Source organism: Mytilus californianus, unplaced genomic scaffold (genome assembly GCF_021869535.1).
Source record: "Mytilus californianus isolate M0D057914Y unplaced genomic scaffold, xbMytCali1.0.p SCAF_1, whole genome shotgun sequence".
Classification (NCBI taxonomy): Eukaryota; Metazoa; Mollusca; class Bivalvia; order Mytilida; family Mytilidae; genus Mytilus; species Mytilus californianus.
In genome coordinates this window covers 125265070-125287396 of record NW_026262581.1, presented here as the reverse complement: position 1 = coordinate 125287396, position 22327 = coordinate 125265070, and the positions used below count along the sequence as shown (strand labels likewise).

Sequence of the window (22327 nt, the reverse complement as noted above, 5' to 3'; positions counted from 1 at the left end):
CTGAACTCTGTTTCAACTAAAGAAAACATAAAAATTTTAATCTTAAAGATTGAAAATATGTTTTTTTAACATTATTATTTATAAATATTTTTATTCATTAGGGACCCCTACTGGTTAAAAATAAGGTTTTAATGCTTAGTTCAATATTGCACCTGCAATCATAAGATTTCATAGAGATAAAATGTTCTCAAATTAGCAACTTTTCATGTCAGAGTTTAAAATAAGGCAAGAGTATAAAGGTGGAATAACTATTTATCTATAAACTTTAAATGTTTCTATCAATAAGATAAAATGGTATTTACATGTAAAGATAATTCTTGTCTTGTTTCCAGAATCATGTACACCACCATTCCTTTTATAAATACAACTTTCATACAAAAGCTTTTTCTAATGATAAAGAATCTTTGGTAACTTGTGGTTTTAGAATGTAAGGACTTAGATATGTGTTGCACCTGGAAGATCTTTTTTTTTATCTGAGGCACACTCCCTATATATTTAAAGAAGCAAAGAACTCACTATTCAAGAAAGCTAGTGATTTTTGTTTCAGTGCAGATAGGCCTTGTCCTGAATTTTTTATGGGATGTTAAGCAATTAATCAATTCTGACAAGCAAGCAATGCAAGTACACCAAATCTCTGATTATTCTAAAGGCAAAATGAAATAGTAGTCACTAACAAGGTTCCCCTTTTTGAGAAGCACAGTCACTTTTAAACTAGAATTTTGTCAGTAACTGAACATTCCATGTTTAATCTTGTAAGTATTTGTATTTGTCATGTGATAGGTACCACATGAGGAGCAGGATCTGCTTTTGCTTTCTATTTAGTGTTTTGAAGACTGTTGTTTGTCTTTTTGTTGTTTTCTTTTTCGTTTTTTGTCATGGTATTGTCTGTTTTCTTTGACTATTCCTTTGGTATCTTCTGTCTCTCTTATAGTGGAAAAACAAATAAAACGAACCCAAAAATTAGTCCAGAAAAAGCTTTTGATGCAGTAATTAAATACTAGTGTTAATACTCTTAAAAAAGTTGTGAATATAAAATATTGTAAAGCAAGATAACCAAGCAACTGTTTAAAAAATTATTTTCTCACTTGGTAAATGAGAAGAATAAGAGGTTGTGGACAAATTTAAATCTGGGTGTCTCCTTATTTGATGTAGAGTAATAAGTTTGATTTCCTTGTAAATTAGAAAAGGCCATTGCAATCAACACTATCACATAGAAAAACCAAATGACCCATAAATCTGTTTTCTGTTATAAACCTAATAATAAGTTTAACAAGTTGATTTCTCTAATTTCATGAGAAAAAAGTAAGATATGTTGAGTGCATAACTAAAGCAGTATGTAACTGTGGTTTTATAGCACCTGTTTTATACGACCTGTTAGATTGCATACAAAACTAGATTGTTCCTCTCAGTGTATATTTTTTGTATAGAATGAAATGATATGCAAATATGAAATGAATTAGGGATAATTGATCAACTGATAATGTATTTACTTTTACAACTGTATTTATCAAGGCATCCTTAATGGACCTCTTGGAGAAACACATAATAATCTAGTTAGGACACAGATATATATCAACATATTGAATAGAAGCAATTTCAGATGTAATGAAAATTCTCCATTACAAAGTATCCAGGCAGATTTATTCCTCATTGTAGCAGGCAAAAATAACATTTGATTTTTTTATTTGATATATGTAAGGAAGATTTGTTTTCATGGAAAGTGCATTTTCAATGATTTATGCATACAGGAAATTTTTAAGCACACATCAAAGAATTATATAAATTATGTCATCTTTATTATTGTAATAAATAATAAAACTTTATTCAGTGAATTACCAATAAATCATCTAACTGGCATTGTTTTTTGTACCAAATGTATATTTACATGTTAAATGATAAGATGGTAAATGTTTTTGTACTTTAACCACTACATATCAGGATGTTTAAAGTAAAAAATAGTTCTATCATCCCTGTGTTCTATTAAAGGTAAAAAGCAACAGTAACCATAAATCAGTTTTACATTTTATCATCAGACAGAGGAACTGATATCAGATTGTTTTGAAGAAAAGAAAATTATGTAAAATGTCTAAATTTTGACAGTTGATTGAGAAATTCATAGTGTTACATCCATCCAATGGTTGGTATCTGAATTTGAGAAATCTCAAAATGTTTCATTATTCCAATTTCAACTGTACTTGAGAACTTTAATTCTTTGATCAGTCTAAGTTTGACACTAAAGGACAAGGAAATATAATGCCATATTTTTTTGTTTCCTTGAATTCAAAGATCAAATAATATTATAAATGAATCTGTCAAATAGTATTCCTCAGATGTTCAAAAGACATTTGCCTGTCAGATATCAGTATTTTTTATTCTTGAAAGTTGTCTTGCATATGTGCTTTGGCCTTCAAACTTCTTGTATTTAATAAGAAAAAAACTGTATTAACTGTTTGATTCAATCTTTATTTTGAATTAATTATACCAAAAAGTGCAAGCAACTTTTTACTCCTTTAAAGCATGATGGAAAACAACTTTTGATCACAGATTTTTACAAATGTAGATCTGAAATAATTTTCTTCTGGCCTTGTGATGAATTTGAATAAAAGATTTTTCATTCATATAAGTACAAGATATAGCAAGACCACACACAGCAAACTTGGCCTCATTCATCTTTGAAAAGGACCAAAAATGATGTAATTATATCCAATATAAATAGTACAAGTGCTTTCTAAATAGGTCCATTCTTCTGGTATACAAGGCTTGAGTAGAAGGCTATGTTCAACACAATACACTGACATACTGAAACATAATCCTAATACATAATATTTAAAGTACATCAAACATAAGAGTTTTCCACAGTTCTCTATTTCAATATTAATTCAAAGGTTGTTAATAGGAGCTTTTTCACCCAATAGAGATTTTTATGACTATTTACACTATGATGCCATTATCCTGTATATTTATCATGCTTTTGCTGAAATACTCCATCCTAAATTTTTTAAGTCGATCATTTTTCTGTATTCATGATATCATGGAATAATTTATCCGAATAACAACTTTCTAGTGTGTATACATGTATTACAAATTTTAATAAAGAACTGACAAGTTTTTTCACCATCTTATATATCTTTGCAGACAAAGTTGTTTAGCAGTGAAGGAACTCCTTTGTTTTGATGCATGGCTGATGGTTGTCCATTCTATGGATGGATATAAATTACCAATATGTGAAACACTTCCAGATAAACTAGATCCTACCATGAAGTGTGTAGATATCCCTATGTTTGTAAGGAAACCTGAAGAAACCAAAAGTATGTTAATGTTGATAATTGTCTCAAAATCACACAAAAGGGGGAGTGTGCAATTTGGAGATGAAGAACTGCAATAAAAATACATATTTAAAATTCTGTAGAAAGGATTTAATATAAATATATTTTTGTGAATCAAAAACCACTTTTTGAAAGATTATTGATTGATAGAAATTAGAATAGAGTATTTGTAAAATTTGATGAGCCGTAAATGAGTGTAAGATTTCAACTCATGTAGACTTCCAGTGATACCTGAGGTTATTTACAGATTGATCTTAGGATACACAGCAGTGTATAATGAATTTCCTTTTTCCTGCACTGCCTACATATAGCTATCAAAACTGGAAACCAAGATTAATTGATTATTGGGGCTCAATTTCCTGTGGCAAATATTTCATGCATATTGAAGATGATAGTGCCCAAAAGAAGTAAATTCTGAAAAAGTTTGAATGATGAGTGTTAACATAGTGTTTTTGTATTTGTTAGATTCCTGCTACAAAGGAACAGGACAGTGGTATAATGGTACAGTGAACTCTACTAAATCAGGAATAGCTTGCCAGGCTTGGGAATCACAGAATCCACATAATCATCAGAGACCACCAGATGTCTTCCCCAGTCTCGAGGGAGCAGAAAATTATTGTAGAAATCCTGGATCTGAGGAGGATTCTCCTTGGTGTTATACACAAGATAGAATCATAAGATGGGAGAGATGTGATGTTCCTAAATGTGGTAGGTTCTTATCTACACAACTTTTTTGTCACATATTGTTGCAGGTTTCTCCGCATCAGTATACTTTGACAGTGATCTAAATGGAGATGTTATTCAAATATCCATTTGGAATATCTGATATAAAATTAATTAAAAAAGATATGGGGTATATGATAGTGAGACTGTATTTCAACATTGAAAAGACCATATAAAAATAAGATGATGTGGTAGGATTGCCAATGAGACAACTCTCCATAGACCAAATGATGTAAAAGGTTAGCAATGATATGTCCATAGCAACTATATTATCACTCTAATTGTCAATATATAGTCTTATCAATTGGGGAGGTTTGTGTTCATATTAAACTGGTTTAATCCCCCCCCCCCCCCCCACACACACACACACACACACATTGTGTCCTGTACTTAGTCAGGCTATCATTGTTTGTACATCTATTTCTTTCGGGGGAGTGTTTATGGTTGGTGGGGTCTGTTATACTGTCCAATATTTTTGTAATCTCTGTTATCCTTTTTATGGATAAATGAATTTTTAAAGACAAAATTACTACATTTCTTGTCCGTGAGTCTTAGTAGAGAAGTTGGATTCAATCTAAATGTGGCTATCAAAGATATTTAAAGATTTAAGAGAACTGTTTTCAAGATTAAGTTCTCTGCAGTGGGTGAAAAATGTTCAGATTTTCCCCCACTGTATATTCATTGCAAAATTTGCAATGGTCTTAAAATCCACAGCTGAATAATATTGTTTGTTTGTCAATGTTGATAAATCACCACTTTCTTACTTACACCAAGATGTCGTTCAATGAAATTGGATACCCTGCATTTATCATGCTTTTCAATAACATTTGATCAAATCGCTGAAAGACTCCCCTCCTAAATCATTGAAAACTATCATTCTGCATTAATAATAATATCTTCTTGTAAATTATATACACCCATTCAGGCTAACGCCCTCAATGTGTATCTTATACTTGTGGGGGTTAAAGGAAGAATTGGATAAAGTACTGAGAAAATCTTAGACAGGTGCAACAAATCTAAAAGACAACCTTCAGTCAAATACATAAAGTAAAAAAAATACAAAAATATTACATTGATAAACTGAATGGCAGGAACTAGTAAATCCCAGTAACTATTAAATTTATGATGTGAAATGGAAGATTAGGAAGAATTAACATAGTATATTACTATTTTATATGATAAAAACAACATAAAATTCAGATTATAATCAGACTGTGTTTATGTATTTTACAGATAGTCTTTATGTTGTAGACCTGTTTTATTTATTTTCAAAGTTTTCCACTAATGATAAGACAAATTTATGTCCTAATAATAGCTTTTACGAGTTTTACAGCTCTTTTAAAATCACTGTTGGGGAAAGCTTCATTAAATTCTATATTATTTTTTACATTACCAACCACCTAGTATACTTTATCTATAGATTTAATCTTTTGATTATATATATTTGTATCCATATGATCGATGTTATTTTGTTTTACTTCTGACTGTCATTGGCATCAAATGGACAGTTGGTCTACCAGATGCCCATGGAATTTTAGGAATTCAAAATTTTATAAAAGATAAAGATAAGACATGTAGATTTTTCTTTCAATTTCTATGGTCCCCCGTTGTCACTATGTAGGCTGGGTACACATTTTTTCTCTTTTCAAGCTAATTTCGGTCATTTCAAAATACAGATATTTTACAGACATTCATCTGATTTTCGGTGTGTTTTTTGTATATTGTTTAGTTTGTATTTGCATTCCTTGGGCATTTGAAATTAAAAATAAATTATTGGTGTGTGCATAGTTTGTGATGCCTTCACAATAATACAAAGTTTGTGATAGGTGTTTATAGATGTGGTTCACATTAAGATCAGGTTGACCTACTTTTCATAGATTTATAAACCCTTTAAATTAAAAAAAAAAAAAAAACAGATCGCTATTATTTAATTAGGCATTCTCAGTCCAGCCACATTTGGTTTTTGTCTATCCTGAGACTTCAGCTGCGACAAAAGTTGTAGAATGCAAAACTAAGGATGCTCATTAATTTGTCTAGGTTTTGAAAAAATGTACACAAATTCATACTAAAATGTAGAGCAATACCCTACATTTATATTATAAATGTTATGAATAAAAGAAGATTTATGGTATTATGTCCATGAGACAGCAACTGAATGAAACAAAATATAAAAAGATCAACATACTATTTTCACAAACAAAAATGTCTATACAATATGTCAAGTATATGTCAAACTCTAAATAACCCTTAGTGTAGAGAAGTTGTCAATAACACATATGAACACCAAATTACCCACACATATGAACACCAAATTACCCAAAGACAAAAAAGCTTTTAAGACATAACAAAAATATGTTCCACTGACAACCTTTCTAATTTGAGAAATTCGTATGATAAAATGGAGGAAAAAGACTTAAAAAAAAATTATTGAAAAATATCTGAATAAATAATTTATTGCTTACCGGTATATTACTGTTTTACAGATGGAGAAATCCGAATACCCACAGGACGAGTGGAAGAAGAAAAACCAACTATGACAACAGAAGCCATTGCTATTGTTTCTACCGTAACAGCAGTTGGAATATTTGTTGTTGCTCTCATTTGCATATTATGCTACCAAATCTTTAGACAGAGACATAGTATAAAATACAATTCAACACCACAAGATGACCTTGACATTGATGTGGACAAACTTCAGCCAAATATTTCTTATCACAAGATGGCTGATATTAAACTTAACCCCAAGTTACAAACCTTGGAATATCCTAGAAATGATGTTGTATACTTATGTGACATAGGTCAAGGTGCTTTTGGACGTGTGTTCAAAGCTAAGGCCAAGAACCTAGTTGAAGATTCAGAGGATTGTTTTGTTGCTGTAAAAATGTTGAAAGATGATGCTAGTGAAGATCTCCAACAAGATTTTGAAAGAGAGGCTTCATTGATGGCTGAATTCGATCATCGAAACATTGTTAAATTATTGGGCATTTGTGCAATAGGCAAGCCTATGTGTTTATTATTTGAATTTATGGAAAACGGTGATTTGAATGGATTTTTGAGACTTTGTAGTTCAGAAAGTAATTACATAATTAGACGTAATAGTGTGGATAAAAAATCCTCAGAACTATTCCACCATGTGGGAACTAATCAACAAATGAATATCATCATGCAGATATGTACTGGGATGGTATACTTATCAGATAATGGTTATGTTCATCGAGACTTAGCCACCCGTAACTGTTTAGTTGGTGAAAATTTGATTGTTAAAATATCAGACTTCGGTTTAGCTAGAAGTGTTCATAGTATGGAATATTATAAGGGCAGCGATCATGACGCTATTCCTATTCGCTGGATGCCCTTAGAATCAATACTTTATAACAAATTCACATCAGAATCTGATGTCTGGTCATTTGGTATTGTATTATGGGAAGTGTTTTCTTACGCTCTACAACCATATTATGGTATGTCTCACGAAGAAGTTGTTCAGTTTATAAAGGACGGCAAAGTCCTGGCATGTCCGGATAAAACTCCTAAAGCTTTGTACGAGTTAATGCGATTGTGTTGGAGTAAGAAACCGACCAACCGTCCACGATTTATTCATCTTTGCAAGTCACTTCATGCCATTAATGAAGAAATTCAGAAAAAAAGTAACATAAGTGAAGTTGTATGATACATTGTCTCAGATTCTTACTCTTTGCTCAAATCCAGTCATTTGTTTGTTTGTTGTTTTGTTATTGTTTTATTTGCTTAATTGTTAGATTTATGTATATTGTTGAACAAAATTTAAACTTGTATATCAACTGAACCATTTTTTTATAAGGGATGGTAAGCAGGATTTCTTTTTATTCTGAATTTTTTGGCCCTAAGTAGAATTATTTTACACTGAAAAGTTCTGTTTTATTGTATTTGAAAAAAACCCGGTATTGGTATATGAAATTGTTGACATTGCCGTAATCCAAAAGCATGTACATAAACAATTAGTGCTGTACGTTTTTTAAAGTTTTACGTTAGTGATCAGATCAGAAACATTCTCACCAACAGTTTAATCTAGGAGACACCTAATAACAACCTTTCATCACAATAAAGTTCACAAACAATTTGAAGAAAAAAGATTGTTTAGGATTACATCTTCGGTGGTCTACCCAGATAATCAGAGATTTTCTATATTTTGTAAAAATAACAAAACTTGTTTAGACAATTTGTTTCCAAAATATTTATTGGACTTGAGTTACTTCTTTAGTAGATGTTGACACATGTTAATAATATTTACTAAAGTTTCACCAAGATAGATCATTAGATACTGGTCTGTAAGCCATTTTACATGTATACAAAATTTTATATCACACTATCTTAAATAAGTTATGTTTAACATCTAGGGTAAAAAGTCTTACAAAGAACACATATTGGTTAGCATCATAGCAGAATCTTTTTGCTAAGGGCCTTGTAGTGAAACTTGAATATTTGGCAGTTAAACCATACAAAAAACATGGATACATGAACAGTAATTCTTCAAAACAGTAATATTATCTCAGTTGTGATGACAAGAAATTTTAAAAACTTAAAGATTCTTTTGGAATAGTCATGCATGAACATTTACAGAAAGTGATAGTTGTGGTTTGTTTCTGTTTTCAAGTATTTAGACTTGGTTACTCCAGAAAGAGAATTTTCATTTTTCTTCGTAAGTTGAATACATCTGTAAAAAAACCAATGTTTTCGTTACATTAAATATGTAATTGATGTCATTATATTTGATTTAAAAGAATATTATACATTGCTGTTGACAATTTTAGTAGGGTTCATAAAAGATTTGAGGACTAAGTATATGTATCATATCATTGAGACATCCATCATAGTGTTTTAAAGGCAGCTTACACACATCATTAATTTAATACTTAACTTATTATGTAATATTAAGTATAGTGGTTAGTATTTAAGTATGTTTTATATGTTTTCCTATATGTCCTAACTTTAGTTCTCTTGTAAGTTGGGGAGAAATGTCTAACCTAGTTTTCTTCCCACAACCTTTTCAATTCTAGTTTTTATAAAAATCCTACTTTTATCTCACAAACTTAAATTTTCTGGCAATCTGCTCCTTAAAAATTTTGATGTAAATAAATTTAGTGGTTCTGTTTTCTGCTACTTGAAAACAGGGTGTAATGCATGTAGAAATTTAAAAACCAACATGTTTTAAGGCCAAAACATTAGAGCTGGACACAGAGTTTGTCAAATTATCCTGTAGATGAATTGTCAATCATCACAAGTGTACAAATATATGCATGCAAGACAATATCAGTTTGATAGCAATCTTTAGCTGTACAAAGGTTATAAATGAAATATCCTCCTATTGAGTAAGTTTTTGATGTGATTGAAGTAGTTTGAACTGTTGTACCATGCTGATGTGAAGTTATATTTTATGAATGGATTGACTTTGTAATGTTTTAAACAAGTGATAAGATTAATTTAAGAGGACTGTCATGCTATGAACAAAATGAAAAAAGTCTTTATTTATCTGATTTTCATCATCAGCAGGATTCCCAAATCATTTTAATCATCAAACGATGTGATATTTTTTATCTATTTGATAGTTACTTGAGTAACACATGAAGAGCAAGGGAGGCAGAGGTACTTAAATATGAAGTGTTTCTTGGTAGGTTCCAGGGAAATCTGATAGGTATGAAGGTTAGAAATCTATACCGTTGTGTATACAATGCCTCTTGTTTGATACTCTTCACTTTAATAGATCCTTGTGTACAGGATATTAAATTTTTAAAAGGGTCTTTTTCTAATTTAAAGAAATGATAATACATGTACCACAAATCAAAAGAATCATTGACCCTGTTAGGTCATTTTAGAGCTTTCTGTACTGTTTGGTTTAAGTGTCATAATGGAGGTTTGGGTCTGCAGCCTTCAAAACCTAGGTTTCAGTTGTAACCATTGATTAGTTATCTGTAAATTTAAGATCTTTTCCAGATCTCTCTGACACAGAACTTTATCCAGTAAGTCTATGAGAATGTTTGGATTTCAATCTATAATCACTGATAGTTCAGACAGAATCTGATCATTCCAATTAATCATACCCACTCCATACTGGTACACTCAATGATTTTACAGACTTTCAAAACATTCTATAAAAACAAAAATATTTACAATACATAACAATGTTGTTTTTAGCAGGGAAAAATAGTTTTGGTTTTGTCAGGCATGTAAATTCTCACATCTGGTAGAACATGGGGGTACGGCTGATGGAGTGATATACATCTGTGACATCAATTGGGTGACTTATCTATCATCTACAGATGTATTTTGTACCTGGAAATGTGGCTTATCTTTGATTGCAATAGGTACTTCTTTGAAGAATATCATTGGATATAGTTAAGGTCTTTATCTGGTTTATCAAACCCCAGCTGTAGCTTTAAAAGCAAACAGGGGGTACATTGTTAGATCAGGCTTTTCTGAAATCAGCTCAGCAAAAATATCTATACAACATTGTTATGAATAGTAACAGTACTAAGAATGGACAGCATTTATCACATTCTGACAACTTAATTTGGAAAATATGCAAAGATCCACCATTACATAGACAGACATCATCGGTCCTATTATAAATAAACAGCTTTGAATCATACCATAGACATTTCTAGCTTTCATACATCTAATCAGATATCCCTTTGTCAAGTTGAATGTCAAAAGAAATGATTTATCAGTTAATATATACTTAGTGATTAATTTTCTATACAAGAAGTGCCAAATTTTAAAAGTAGTAAAGATTCAGTTTTTTGTTTATGAACTTTCTAAAAAGTCAAATTTTGTGTCTTTTATGTGACAAATTAAAATATTTGTGAATTCAGTGCACTCTATAGTTGTTATCTTAATTCTGCAAATTAGATGTTTCTCAAATTATCAGCTGCAGTCATCTTGGCAGTTTCTTATGTTTTGCTTTAATTTTGCACTTTAGCATCAGGAACCAGATACCTTGTAAGTTAAAATTTCATCCCTTTGGGATTAGCTGGAAGTGGCTATGGAGTCTAAAACTAATACTAAAAGCTGTTTTCATAATCTTTTCAATTTTTTTGTGAAAAAAACGAGGTTTTGTAAATTTTGTAATCTTTGTACATAATGAAATTGTCTGCCATGCAGAAAATCAGATAAACTTTTTTTAAGACTGACAAAAATTAATTAAAGAACTGGTAAGGCCAAGCAAAAAGTCTCAAACATTTTATTGTGTATTCAAATTAGATTCATTTTTGTCGAGCCTTCGACTTTAGTCGAAAAAGCGAGACATAGCGATCCTACATTCCGTCGGCGTCGTCGTTGTCGTCGGCGGTGTCCACAAATATTCACTCTGTGGTTAAAGTTTTTGAAATTTTAATAACTTTCTTAAACTATCCTGGATTTCTACCAAACTTGGACAGAAGCTTGTTTATGATCATAAGATAGTATCCAGAAGTAAATTTTGTAAAAATAAAATTCCATTTTTTCCATATTTTACTTATAAATGGACTTAGTTTTTCTGCCGGGAAATATTACATTCACTCTGTGGTTAAAGTTTTTAAAATTTTAATAACTTTCTTAAACTGTCCTGGGTTTGTACCAAACTTGGACAGAAGCTTGTTTATGATCATAAGATAGTATCTAGAAGTAAATTTTGTAAAAAAATAAATCCATTTTTTCCTTATTGTACTTTTAAATGGACTTAGATTTTCTGCCAGGAAACAACACATTCACTCTGTGGTTAAAGTTTTTAAAATTTTAATAACGTTCTAATACTTTTTTGGATTTCTACCAAACTTAGACAGAAGCTTGTTTATGATCAAATGCTAGTATCTAGAAGGAAATTTTGTTTTCTTCCAGTTAACATTACATTCAGTCTGCAGTTAAAGTTTTTAAACATTTATTAGATTCATAAACTATCCTGGATTTGGACTTGGACAGAAGCTTCTTACAATCAAAAGATAGTATCAAGAGGAATATTTTTATTGATTTACTTCCTCATTTTTGTTTAGCCTGTGATTAACAGAAAAAGTAGGCGAGACACTGGGTTCCGCGGAACCCTTACGAATTTTATGGATAGTATGCCTCCTTTAAAGAAAAGCTATTGTGTTTGGTTATTTAGAATAGAATATCACAGTTTGTATTTAGCTGAAAGCTAGGACTGTCATCATAGTTGTTTTTTTTTTGTTTAAATTATGCTATGTGTATAAGTGCTATATGAGCTTGTTGTATATTTTTTCTCATTTTGAAACCCAGTGAACAAATCATTTTGTATGTTTGTTTTTGCATGCCAAAAGTTTGTTATTTTTGTTGTTGAAAGACATGAGATTTATTTATTCTTTCCATTTATATACCAGAAAAATTAGTTTTTTGTATATGCAGGAAAATTTGTGGTTGTATAATGATAAAGGTTCATATTGTGAGAAGCAAAATTAATAATTGTATAGGTTGATAGTTCGTGCATTTCTTTGTTTTATACTGTTAAATACTTTTCATCATTAAACCTACCCTTTTAAAGCTAAAATGCATCAGTGATTTAAATTTTGAAAAAAAATTGTCACATACGTTTACAAAGTTAATAAATCATGTCAAAATTACTGTTTGAAAGGGAGAAAGTTCAAAAATATTGAGTTGGTTTTTGGGTATATCATTGATTGATGGATTGCTCATAAAATAACTAATGACCTGTATAAATTAAGATCTAGGAATCCATTAGGAGTAACATTCAGTAGGAAATGTTACATACAATCAAGGGAAAATTCTCTAATTTGAGCCTTTCCGTAGGCAGCTGCCGTATAATGCTGCACTAGGCACAGCATGTTCATTGTTTGTAACTTGTTTTGATTTTCAGTTTGTTATTTTATATGTTCAGAATGGTGCTTATTTGTACAAGGACAGTATTGATCTCACAATATGATTATATCTTTTTGAACAATTTAATCTAAAGTATTCTTGAAATTGAATACTTGAAAACCACATTAAAAAAAATTAACACGTTTAAAATTTAAATTGAAATTGAATAAAGAACAATGATATTATGAGAATCAAATTTCATTTTGTATGAAGTAAGTAATAATTTTACATGTTTTTTTCTTTTGATCTTTGGTAATCAGACATGGAATCTTTGGATATGATTTACCAACTGATTGCAATGAGTGTGCAGTTTTTTTTCTTAACTGATTGGTAAGATTTGTACTGCCCTTGTAAAATGTTGTAATAATTGTTGATCATGTTTCATTAAAAAACTGGCTGTAAACAGTCATCATAAAAGTGCTAAAATAAAATAAAATTTAAATTGAATACCTGTTTTGTTTTGATTCTTATGGGAATGTATGAGAGGTATAATTTGAAAAAAATTAATCATGCACTGCTTGTTGTGGCAAGGAGTTTACTATTGTGCTATCAAATATTCATCAGCATCAGATGCCAGCAATTGATAGTTGCATTTGAATGGGAAAGATTGAATAAATAAGACTTGTCAGTAAAATATAGTGGGTTATTGCAAGTCAGTAAAATATTAGTGGGTTATCGCACTATGTATAATACCCAATACTACAAAGTAGCAGTGGTATATAAGATCATACAGTTCTTAACCCATCTGTCAAACAGTCTGTCAATCTGCTTGGTTCCAGATGCTGAATCAACTACTTTATATCAGATTCCAACCCTTCTTGTGTATATGGTCACATATTATTAGAGGATGATCCCTATTGATTTTGAGGATACTAGTCTGTCAAGGTCATGGTTGCTAAAAATAGTCTAAAATTTGTGCAGGGAAGTGGTTTGTTGATGTTAAATTTAATATATATAGACAATAGACAATAGACAATATTTATTAGCACAAACACATTTACATTAAATGGTTATGGCATACAGTATTGAGACAATAAACTGACAATAGTTAAATTGACTATAATTATATTAGAGTGACAGTGGTATTCACAGGGGAAAAAAAAAAGACCATTAATATGTGTGTATCGACAGTTAACACATCATTAATGTTCATGTACAAAAAACAAAAACAAAAATTAGGATACATATTAAAAGAAATATAAGTTATACAGATGTTCTCAATAAAAAAACAATCATTAATATACTTTATGGTGATTTTTATAATGACTGGAACACTGCTATTTAAAAGTGTGGTCATATGCCCCAGTGTTATAGCTGACTGCAATTTAATAAAATTGAAATTAAGATTTTTATTAATATTTTGTATATAGGTGTCCCTCAATGATATATAGCATGGACAGACTGAGAAGAAATGGTATTTATCCTCAATTTCTTGTCTATTACAGGATAAGCAAATGCGTTTACTTCTTTCGATGTTGGTATAACACCCCCTTTCAATTGCTAGGGAATGGGCACTGAGTTTAAGTTTACTGAAAACTGATCTGTCTCTATATATTAAGGGGAATGCAACGTACTTAAACATATGGTCACATATATTGAGAGGAAGATCCCTATTGATTTTGAGGTCAGTATGTCTAAGGTCATGGTCATAGTTGCTAAAAATAGACCAAAATTTGTGCAGGAAAGAGGTTTTTTGATGCTTTATCAAATATTTAAAACCAGATTGCAAACTAACTTAGATATGTGGTCATATATTATGAGAAGAAGATCCCAATTGACTTTAAGTCACTAGGTCTTAGGTAAAATTTCATGTGACTAAATATAGCAGAATTGGCTTATTTCTACAGAGCACATGAGTTTATCCATGTTGTTGTTTAGATTCAAATTGCTCAATCTGAAGTTTTCTTTGTAGTGCATTGTAAACTCATCTTTTAGTTGTTGGTTTTTTTTTTTTTTAGCAATGTTGCCTGTTCCTCCACATCACAATTTTTATTTCTCACTTGTTTTTTTGCAAAGTAAAAAACAAATTTTAACAAACGTTGCAACATTAGCCATTACATAATGAACTGGAATTATAATGATTAATCTGTGTATGGGTATCATTAGACTTGCTACAATTCCCTTTCTTTTATTTCTTTCTTACTAATTATATGTTTACTGAAAACTGCCAGTATACTGATTGCCCTTGGAGAAAGGGCAGATGTCAGTATAATGGTAATCTCTTAGTTATAGCAGTAAAATTATTAAATGGGCAAAATTGAAAAAAAAAACATAATAAGGAAGGGACATGTAGCAAGTCTAAGGTATCATAGGAACTGGTATATTAAAAGAAGTTGATTGCTGCAGCATGTTTGCAAAGTGAGAATTGGACGATAAGATTAAACAGGAGTCCAAATTTTGAATCTGGAGAGACTACCCCTTCCTAATTTTAATTCTTAAAAGATCCCTACAGCAAAGCATTTTTTCACACTAGAAACAAATGCCAGGCACTGCATCACCTGAGACTTTCCGGGCCAAAAGGCCCAGCTGGGTACATTCTTGAAGAGCCTACACCAGAGTTCCAAATTTGGGGTCTTGGTAAACTACCTAGTGAGGTAATGCTGGCAATATATCAATATTTATACCAAATTTAGGGTTTCATTTAATTTTAATGGAAGAAAGTCAAAAAATTTCAGCTGATCAATCTATTAATTTGCATATATGTACAATACTTGGGGTGTTACTCGGGCCAATTGTTAAACCAGATAATTTGACCTGCAGCCTGTGATATCAAGAAAGCATTGAAGTTTATATATGCTCTTTCTCTCAAAACACATTTATCTGATGCTTTAGATGAACTCCGTCTCACGAAGGCTTCAGTTGACGATTCTAAAACAAAGCCTAACCTTACAAGAGAATCAGTTAAGCCAACTGTTTATTTAGTCTGTACTTCAAATATCCAAGGAATCAATGAAGATAAACTAACCACAGCAGCGCAAATCACCAAATTTACTGCATACACTCTGGATGACACCAGAAAATGCATTTCAAAGTTTAATCATCCTCCAGATATAATGGTACTTCATGTGTTAACTAATGATTTAAAATCTAAATCACCACAAGATTGTGTTAAAGAGCTAGGTGATATAATCTTATCAATGCAACAAAAATGGGTATCGATGAAAATCATAGTTTCACTCACAACACCTAGGACTACATAGATGAAGCTTAATACTTATATTAACTTACTGTTCAATTTACTTTCATACATATACAATTGTTTTTTTTTTATTTCCTAATTATATAATAAACACAAAGCTTAATTAATGACCAAGTGTCAAAATGGTGAAAATATTGATAGGCTAGGAGTGATTCACTTATTCATAATACGAATAGTCAAATTATTAATGCCCTTATGAAGCAGAGTTTTTCGGAAGTGAATGTTATGTTTGTTGATCACAGCAATATGGCTTTTGGTGGAAATCCTACACCAGAAATGCTTGCAGAGGATAAATTTTATCTTAGCACAAAGGGAATTGCTCAGTTAGCTAGCAATATTAAACAAGCCATTCACTCAACATTGGGTGTTCCATTACCCACCCGACATGATCGTAGTCACTCTCGTATCAATAGAGGACGTGGTAGAGGTTCCAGAGGTTGTGGAAGACAAACAACTCCATCCTGACATTAATTACTAATTTATACAATAGAATTTCAATACTGATTTTGTTAATCAAGGCAATATTGTTTTTTTTTTTGTATATGTAACATTATATTTTACAAAAGAATCAAAGGTCATAGATATATATATATATAGAACCTTATCAGTTTCAATTTCAATTTTGTCTATTCTAAAACGATAGACAAGTATTATTATATTATTTTCTTTTGTAAGTATATTTTTTTTTTTAGCAAAGGTTAAAATATAATAACCCATATGTCATTTTCAAATTTAAAAATGTGTTTTTGGAATGTTGGGGGACTCATTGCAAAGGGCTATGACAAAACTTGTGACCCCTTGTTCATTAAGTCAATAGACAAATATGATATTGCTTTTTTGGCTGAGACCCATTTAGGATATAACTCAACATTGAAAAATATTAGGTCATTCCACTATTATCCTATCTGTACAATACTACTTGTTCATATGCATCAGCCACGAGGAAGGACTTGACTCAAAAGCTTTTTAGCTCACCTGGCCCGAAGGGCCAAGTGAGCTTTTCTCATCACTTGGCGTCCGTCGTCCGTCGTCCTTAGTTGTCGTCGTCGTCGGTGTCGTTGTCGTAGTCCGTCGTCGTTAGCTTTTTACAAAAATCTTCTCCTCTGAAACCACTGGGCCAAATTTGACCAAACTTGGCCACAATCATCATTAGGGTATCTAGTTTAAAAAATGTGTCTGTTGACCCCACTAACCAACCAAGATGGCCACCATGGCTAAAAATAGAACATATGGGTAAAATGTAAATTTTGGCTTATATCTCTGAAACCAAAGCATTTAGAGTAAATCTGACATAGGGTAAAACTGATTATCAGGTCAAGATCTATCTGCCCTGAAATTTTCAGACAAATCTGACATTCTGTTGTTGGGTTGCTTCCCCTAAATTGGTAATTTTAAGGAAATTTTGCAGTTTTTGGTTATTATCTTGAATATTATTATAGATAGAGATAAACTGTAAACAGCAATAATGTTCAGCAAAGTAAGATCTACAAATAAGTTGCCATGACCAAAATTGTCAATCGACCCCTTTAGGAGTTATTGCCCTTAATAGTAAATTTTTAACAATTTTTTGTAAATTTTTGTAATCTTTTACAAAAATCTTCTTCTCTGAAACTACTGAGACAAATTTAACCATACTTGGCCATAATCATTATTAGGGTATCTAGTTTAAAAAATTTGTCCGATGACCCCGCCTTCCAACCATCATGGCCGACTTGGTTAAAAATAGAACATAGGGGTAAAATGCAGTTTTTGGTTTATATCTCTGAAACTAAAGCATTTAGAGCAAATCTGACATGTGGCAAAAATGTTCATCAGATTTAGATTTATCTGCCCTGAAATTTTCAGACGAATCCGACAACCCGTTGTTGGGTTGCTGCCCCTGAGTTAGTAATTTTACAAAAATTTTGCAGTTTTTTGTTATTATCTTAGATATCATTATAATATCTAATATGTAATACTATTAATTATGATTTTAACCTTATTTTACATGATTTCCAAAGCATCAGTAAATACAGGTGAGCGACACAGGCTCTTGAGAGCCTCTAGTTTGTTATTATCTTAGATATCATTATAATATCTAATATGTAATACTATTAATTATGATTTTAACCTTATTTTACATGATTTCCAAAGCATCAGTAAATACAGGTGAGCGACACAGGCTCTTGAGAGCCTCTAGTTTGTTATTATCTTAGATATCATTATAATATCTAATATCTAATACTATTAATTATGATTTTAACCTTATTTTACATGATTTCCAAAGCATCAGTAAATACAGGTGAGCGACACAGGCTCTTGAGAGCCTCTAGTTTGTTATTATCTTAGATATCATTATAATATCTAATATCTAATACTATTAATTATGATTTTAACCTTATTTTACATGATTTCCAAAGCATCAGTAAATACAGGTGAGCGACACAGGCTCTTGAGAGACTCTAGTTTTATAATGGATGTGATGCTGCTTCTGGTGCATGGTCAATAAACACTAAACATACTGGTTTACGTGACTACATGTATTATTAACACAATTTATATTTCATGTTTTTTTTCAGTTGTATTTCTTTTTTTTTTTTTATTTTCTTGTGTATTGTCTAATGCAATTGTGTGATATAAAAAATCAATGTACTGACTATGCCTATAATGGGTCCTCTATTGGAAATAAAATTTATCTTATCTTATAAGGAAAAATAAGATTTATCAACCAAGCTCCACTGTTGGCAAATAAAACGTTTCTGTGGAACCCTTATTTCAAATTAAAAAGGATAATGCGGTCATTAATGTTTGTCATAGTATAGTGAATTCTATTTGTACAGCAATGCATTTGACTTGTATTTTTTCAGAAGTCATTAATCAAACTTTGTAAAGTGTGCAAAGAAAGATAACTGGGGATGCAAAAATGAGTAGTGAAAAAGTATATAAAGGTGACAAATATTTGACTGATTGAAAGTTGAAAGGAAGGGAACAGAAGATTGTCTGGAGATGTTCCTGATGTTGTGTTTAAATATATCAGACCACCTTGTTGATTGTCTGGAAAATGAAAAGCTGCTTTCATCACTACACATCAGATTAAAAAATAGACAGACATTGCTATCAAACTTTACAAAACATCCAATTAATTCTATCAAAAAACTGACTTTCTCACTTGATCTTTGATCTGATTTCAAAAAAGAATTTGAACTTTAAGGAGATAGAGGTCAAAGTAATGGTGGGTGATTATTTTTGAGTAGTTAGACACATATCTTACAGAATAAACACCTTTTGTTTACATTTTTTATCATTTGAAACTTAAATCATCACAGGCATGAGAATCAATGTTTTCTTTTCCTTGAACATTAGTAACACATCAGAGATAACATATGCCCCCTGCAAGTTAAATGATCTGAATGAAGTCAGTACACTAAAATGTTTTGTTTATAGTACATGTTTCACAAATCTTAATTGATAATGGATTTTCATGGTTTTGCATATATACATGATAGTTAAGAATCTGGTGTGTTTTTATCTGTATTCAGCACTGGAGTATCATTATCAGCATCATTTTCGACAATTGTTCATCCTTACTATTAACTTCTCCTGATAAACAACATTAATTTTATATCTGCAATTCATGTCATGTTTTTTTTTTATTGGGTAATATTTTTAAAATATTTTTTTCTGATTCACTTAACATACTAAATAATAAATATTCAACTGATGGTGTAAAGAAGTTTTTATTTCCATGTAATCAGCTATGAACTTATTAATCAGTCAAAATCAAAATAGCAGTAGAATTCCCTCAAATTATTAAAAGAGTCGTACAATATCACTGGCTCCAACAAAGTTGAAAAATAGCAAGATTAGAATACAGCATAACTAATGAAGAGTATATAACAAAGCTACTTTTCATCCTCCCATTTCATGGTTCACACAATGGTGTATTGTGTCATACTTGTATTACTTTGTGCAAACGATCAAAAATGAGGGTCACTTGCAAACGATCAAAAATGAGGGTCACTTAACATCCATTAAGTTATACTGAACTGCTCATGTTTTACAAGTGTTTTATAATCGTAAGTATTTTTGTGAAAAGAGTCACAGGATTGTAAAAGTAATAATCCAAAAATTGATTATAGTGGTCAGTAATAACATCAACCACTGGATAACAAAAAGTAAAATAACAATAAACTGTTGACACAGAGATATGCCTCGCCTATTGGCATAAAATTCAGAAAAAGACAATCTGATGGACAGCAACATTGCTTATTAATTCAGTCATTGGACCATTATCTAGTGGGCAGGACCTGAAAATGGTTGACAAACTGAGATGTACAAACAGTAATGTAACCTTATAGAAAATATCGTTGTTTATTTTAAGTAGTTCCTATCAATATAACTTAAGCAGAAAAACTTAACATTGAAAATTGCTATTTAATTCAAAGTCACTGGACCATGACAAAGGGGCAGGGACTCGAAATAGTCTTCAAACTGATATGAACTGATAGGAATGGAACTTCATACAAAACATCATTGATCTATCACAAGTAGATCCTATCAAACTAACTAAAGCAGAATATTTAACATTGAAAATTGCTAATTAATTCAAAGTCACTGGACCATGTCCTAGGGGACAGAGCCTCAAAATAGTCGTCAAACTGATATGTACTGATAGTAATGCGACTTCATACAAAATATCATTGATCTATCACAAGTAGATCCTATCAAACTAACTTAAGCAGAAAACTTAACATTGCAAATGGCTAATTAATTCAGTCACTGGATCATGTCCTAGGGGGCAGGGCCTCAAAATAGTCGTCAAACTGATATGCACTGATAGTAATGCAACTTTATATTAAATATCAATGATCTATCAAAAGTAGTTCCTATCAAACTAACTTAAGCAGAAAACAATTGTTGACGCTGTCACCACAAAAGCAATCCCTATGTATCGCTTTCCGCAGGCGAGACAAAAATACTGCACTCCAACGAAAATTCATAACGGAAAGTCCCTTATCAAATGGCAAAATCAAAAGCTCAAACACACCAAACGAAAGGAGAACAACTCTGGCTTTGGACAGGCACATAAAAAATGAGGCTTGGTTGAACATGTTTGTGAGCACTCAACCCAATGCCTTACCTCAGGGCACAGCATTTATAAGTTAACTTGTAAATTTCAACAACAAAACAAATGCCCTCTGTATCTACTTACAATTATTGGATTATATACTGTAAATTCCGAAATTATTGCGTACATTTTTTATTGAGATTTTTGAAGAATGGACAAAAATGTGAGATTAATCATTGCAATTTCAGTAAACTATGCATACAGATATACCGTATAGCGGGTTATTTTCGCGGGGTGTTTATTTTCGCTTATTTTGGCTGGTAAGGGGAAATGCGAAATTAAATTCCATGAAAATTTATGCATACTTTCGGTACTTTCTAATAACTAAAGCGTTTTGTAGAATATTTATTTATTTCCCGTTCGTCGTATCAATAATAATTCATGTTAATTTAAAATACATAAATGCAAAATGCCAGTGTTCACTGGCTGTCAGGTATTAATTACTTAATTGGTTACATAATAGTTTAATTAATAATATAAGAGTGTAAGGTACTTTGTCAGGTATTTTATCCTTATTGATTAATGTCAAATTATATAAGAGTTGCAAGTCACTCATGATAATTTAATAATCTAATTAGTACATCAAAGGTCCAGTCAATTTTGTAACTAACCAACTGTAACATTTACAAGAAGTTTGTACACCTGTGACACATATTTAAGTAGCGGTATTGGTTAACTGTATCAAAATATTATCAATAAATAAGACGTCATGCAGGTAAAACAATCATTTAACCATAACAATAGACGCTTCTTTGTCAATTTTTTACAACTTTTTGACTGCAACCATTTTAGTATCCGCTAAAATATTTAATTGGGATTAAAGAATCCGCCAAAATAAAAACCGCCAAAATTTTTTGTACACTTTGTTGCCCCTAAATCGTGAAATTTTACACCCGCGAAAATAACCCGCTATACGGTATGTATCAAATATCAGAATGCAATATTATTGAGATACTCACTCAGTCGCATTATTCGCATTAATAAAAACCTCACAATAGTTTCTGAATTTACACTAATGTAATTAATATTCCAGTACTACAATTTAAAAGACATTCTTACGATAAAAAGATTTTTTTGAAATATGGCTATTTGGATAGTGAATATTATAGGAAATAAGTTTAAGGCCTTGAC

General features: G+C 31.1%; 1 protein-coding gene and 1 long non-coding RNA gene across 2 annotated transcripts in view; one reads left to right on the top strand and one right to left on the bottom strand.

The window, feature by feature from the left end:
• The window catches only part of LOC127732900 (muscle, skeletal receptor tyrosine protein kinase-like), a 56885-nt gene extending 43548 nt beyond the window's left edge, over nucleotides 1-13337 (top strand). Inside the window, exons 10-12 of the mRNA XM_052242110.1 lie at nucleotides 3136-3308; nucleotides 3792-4034; nucleotides 6533-13337. Coding sequence (XP_052098070.1) covers nucleotides 3136-3308; nucleotides 3792-4034; nucleotides 6533-7716 — 1600 coding nt within the window. The 3' untranslated portion in view covers nucleotides 7717-13337. The remainder of the gene's footprint in view (nucleotides 1-3135; nucleotides 3309-3791; nucleotides 4035-6532) is intronic.
• LOC127733052 (uncharacterized) overlaps nucleotides 1-22327 on the bottom strand; it is a 146181-nt gene that overhangs the window by 88916 nt on the left and 34938 nt on the right. The gene's annotated exons all lie outside the window — the stretch shown is intronic.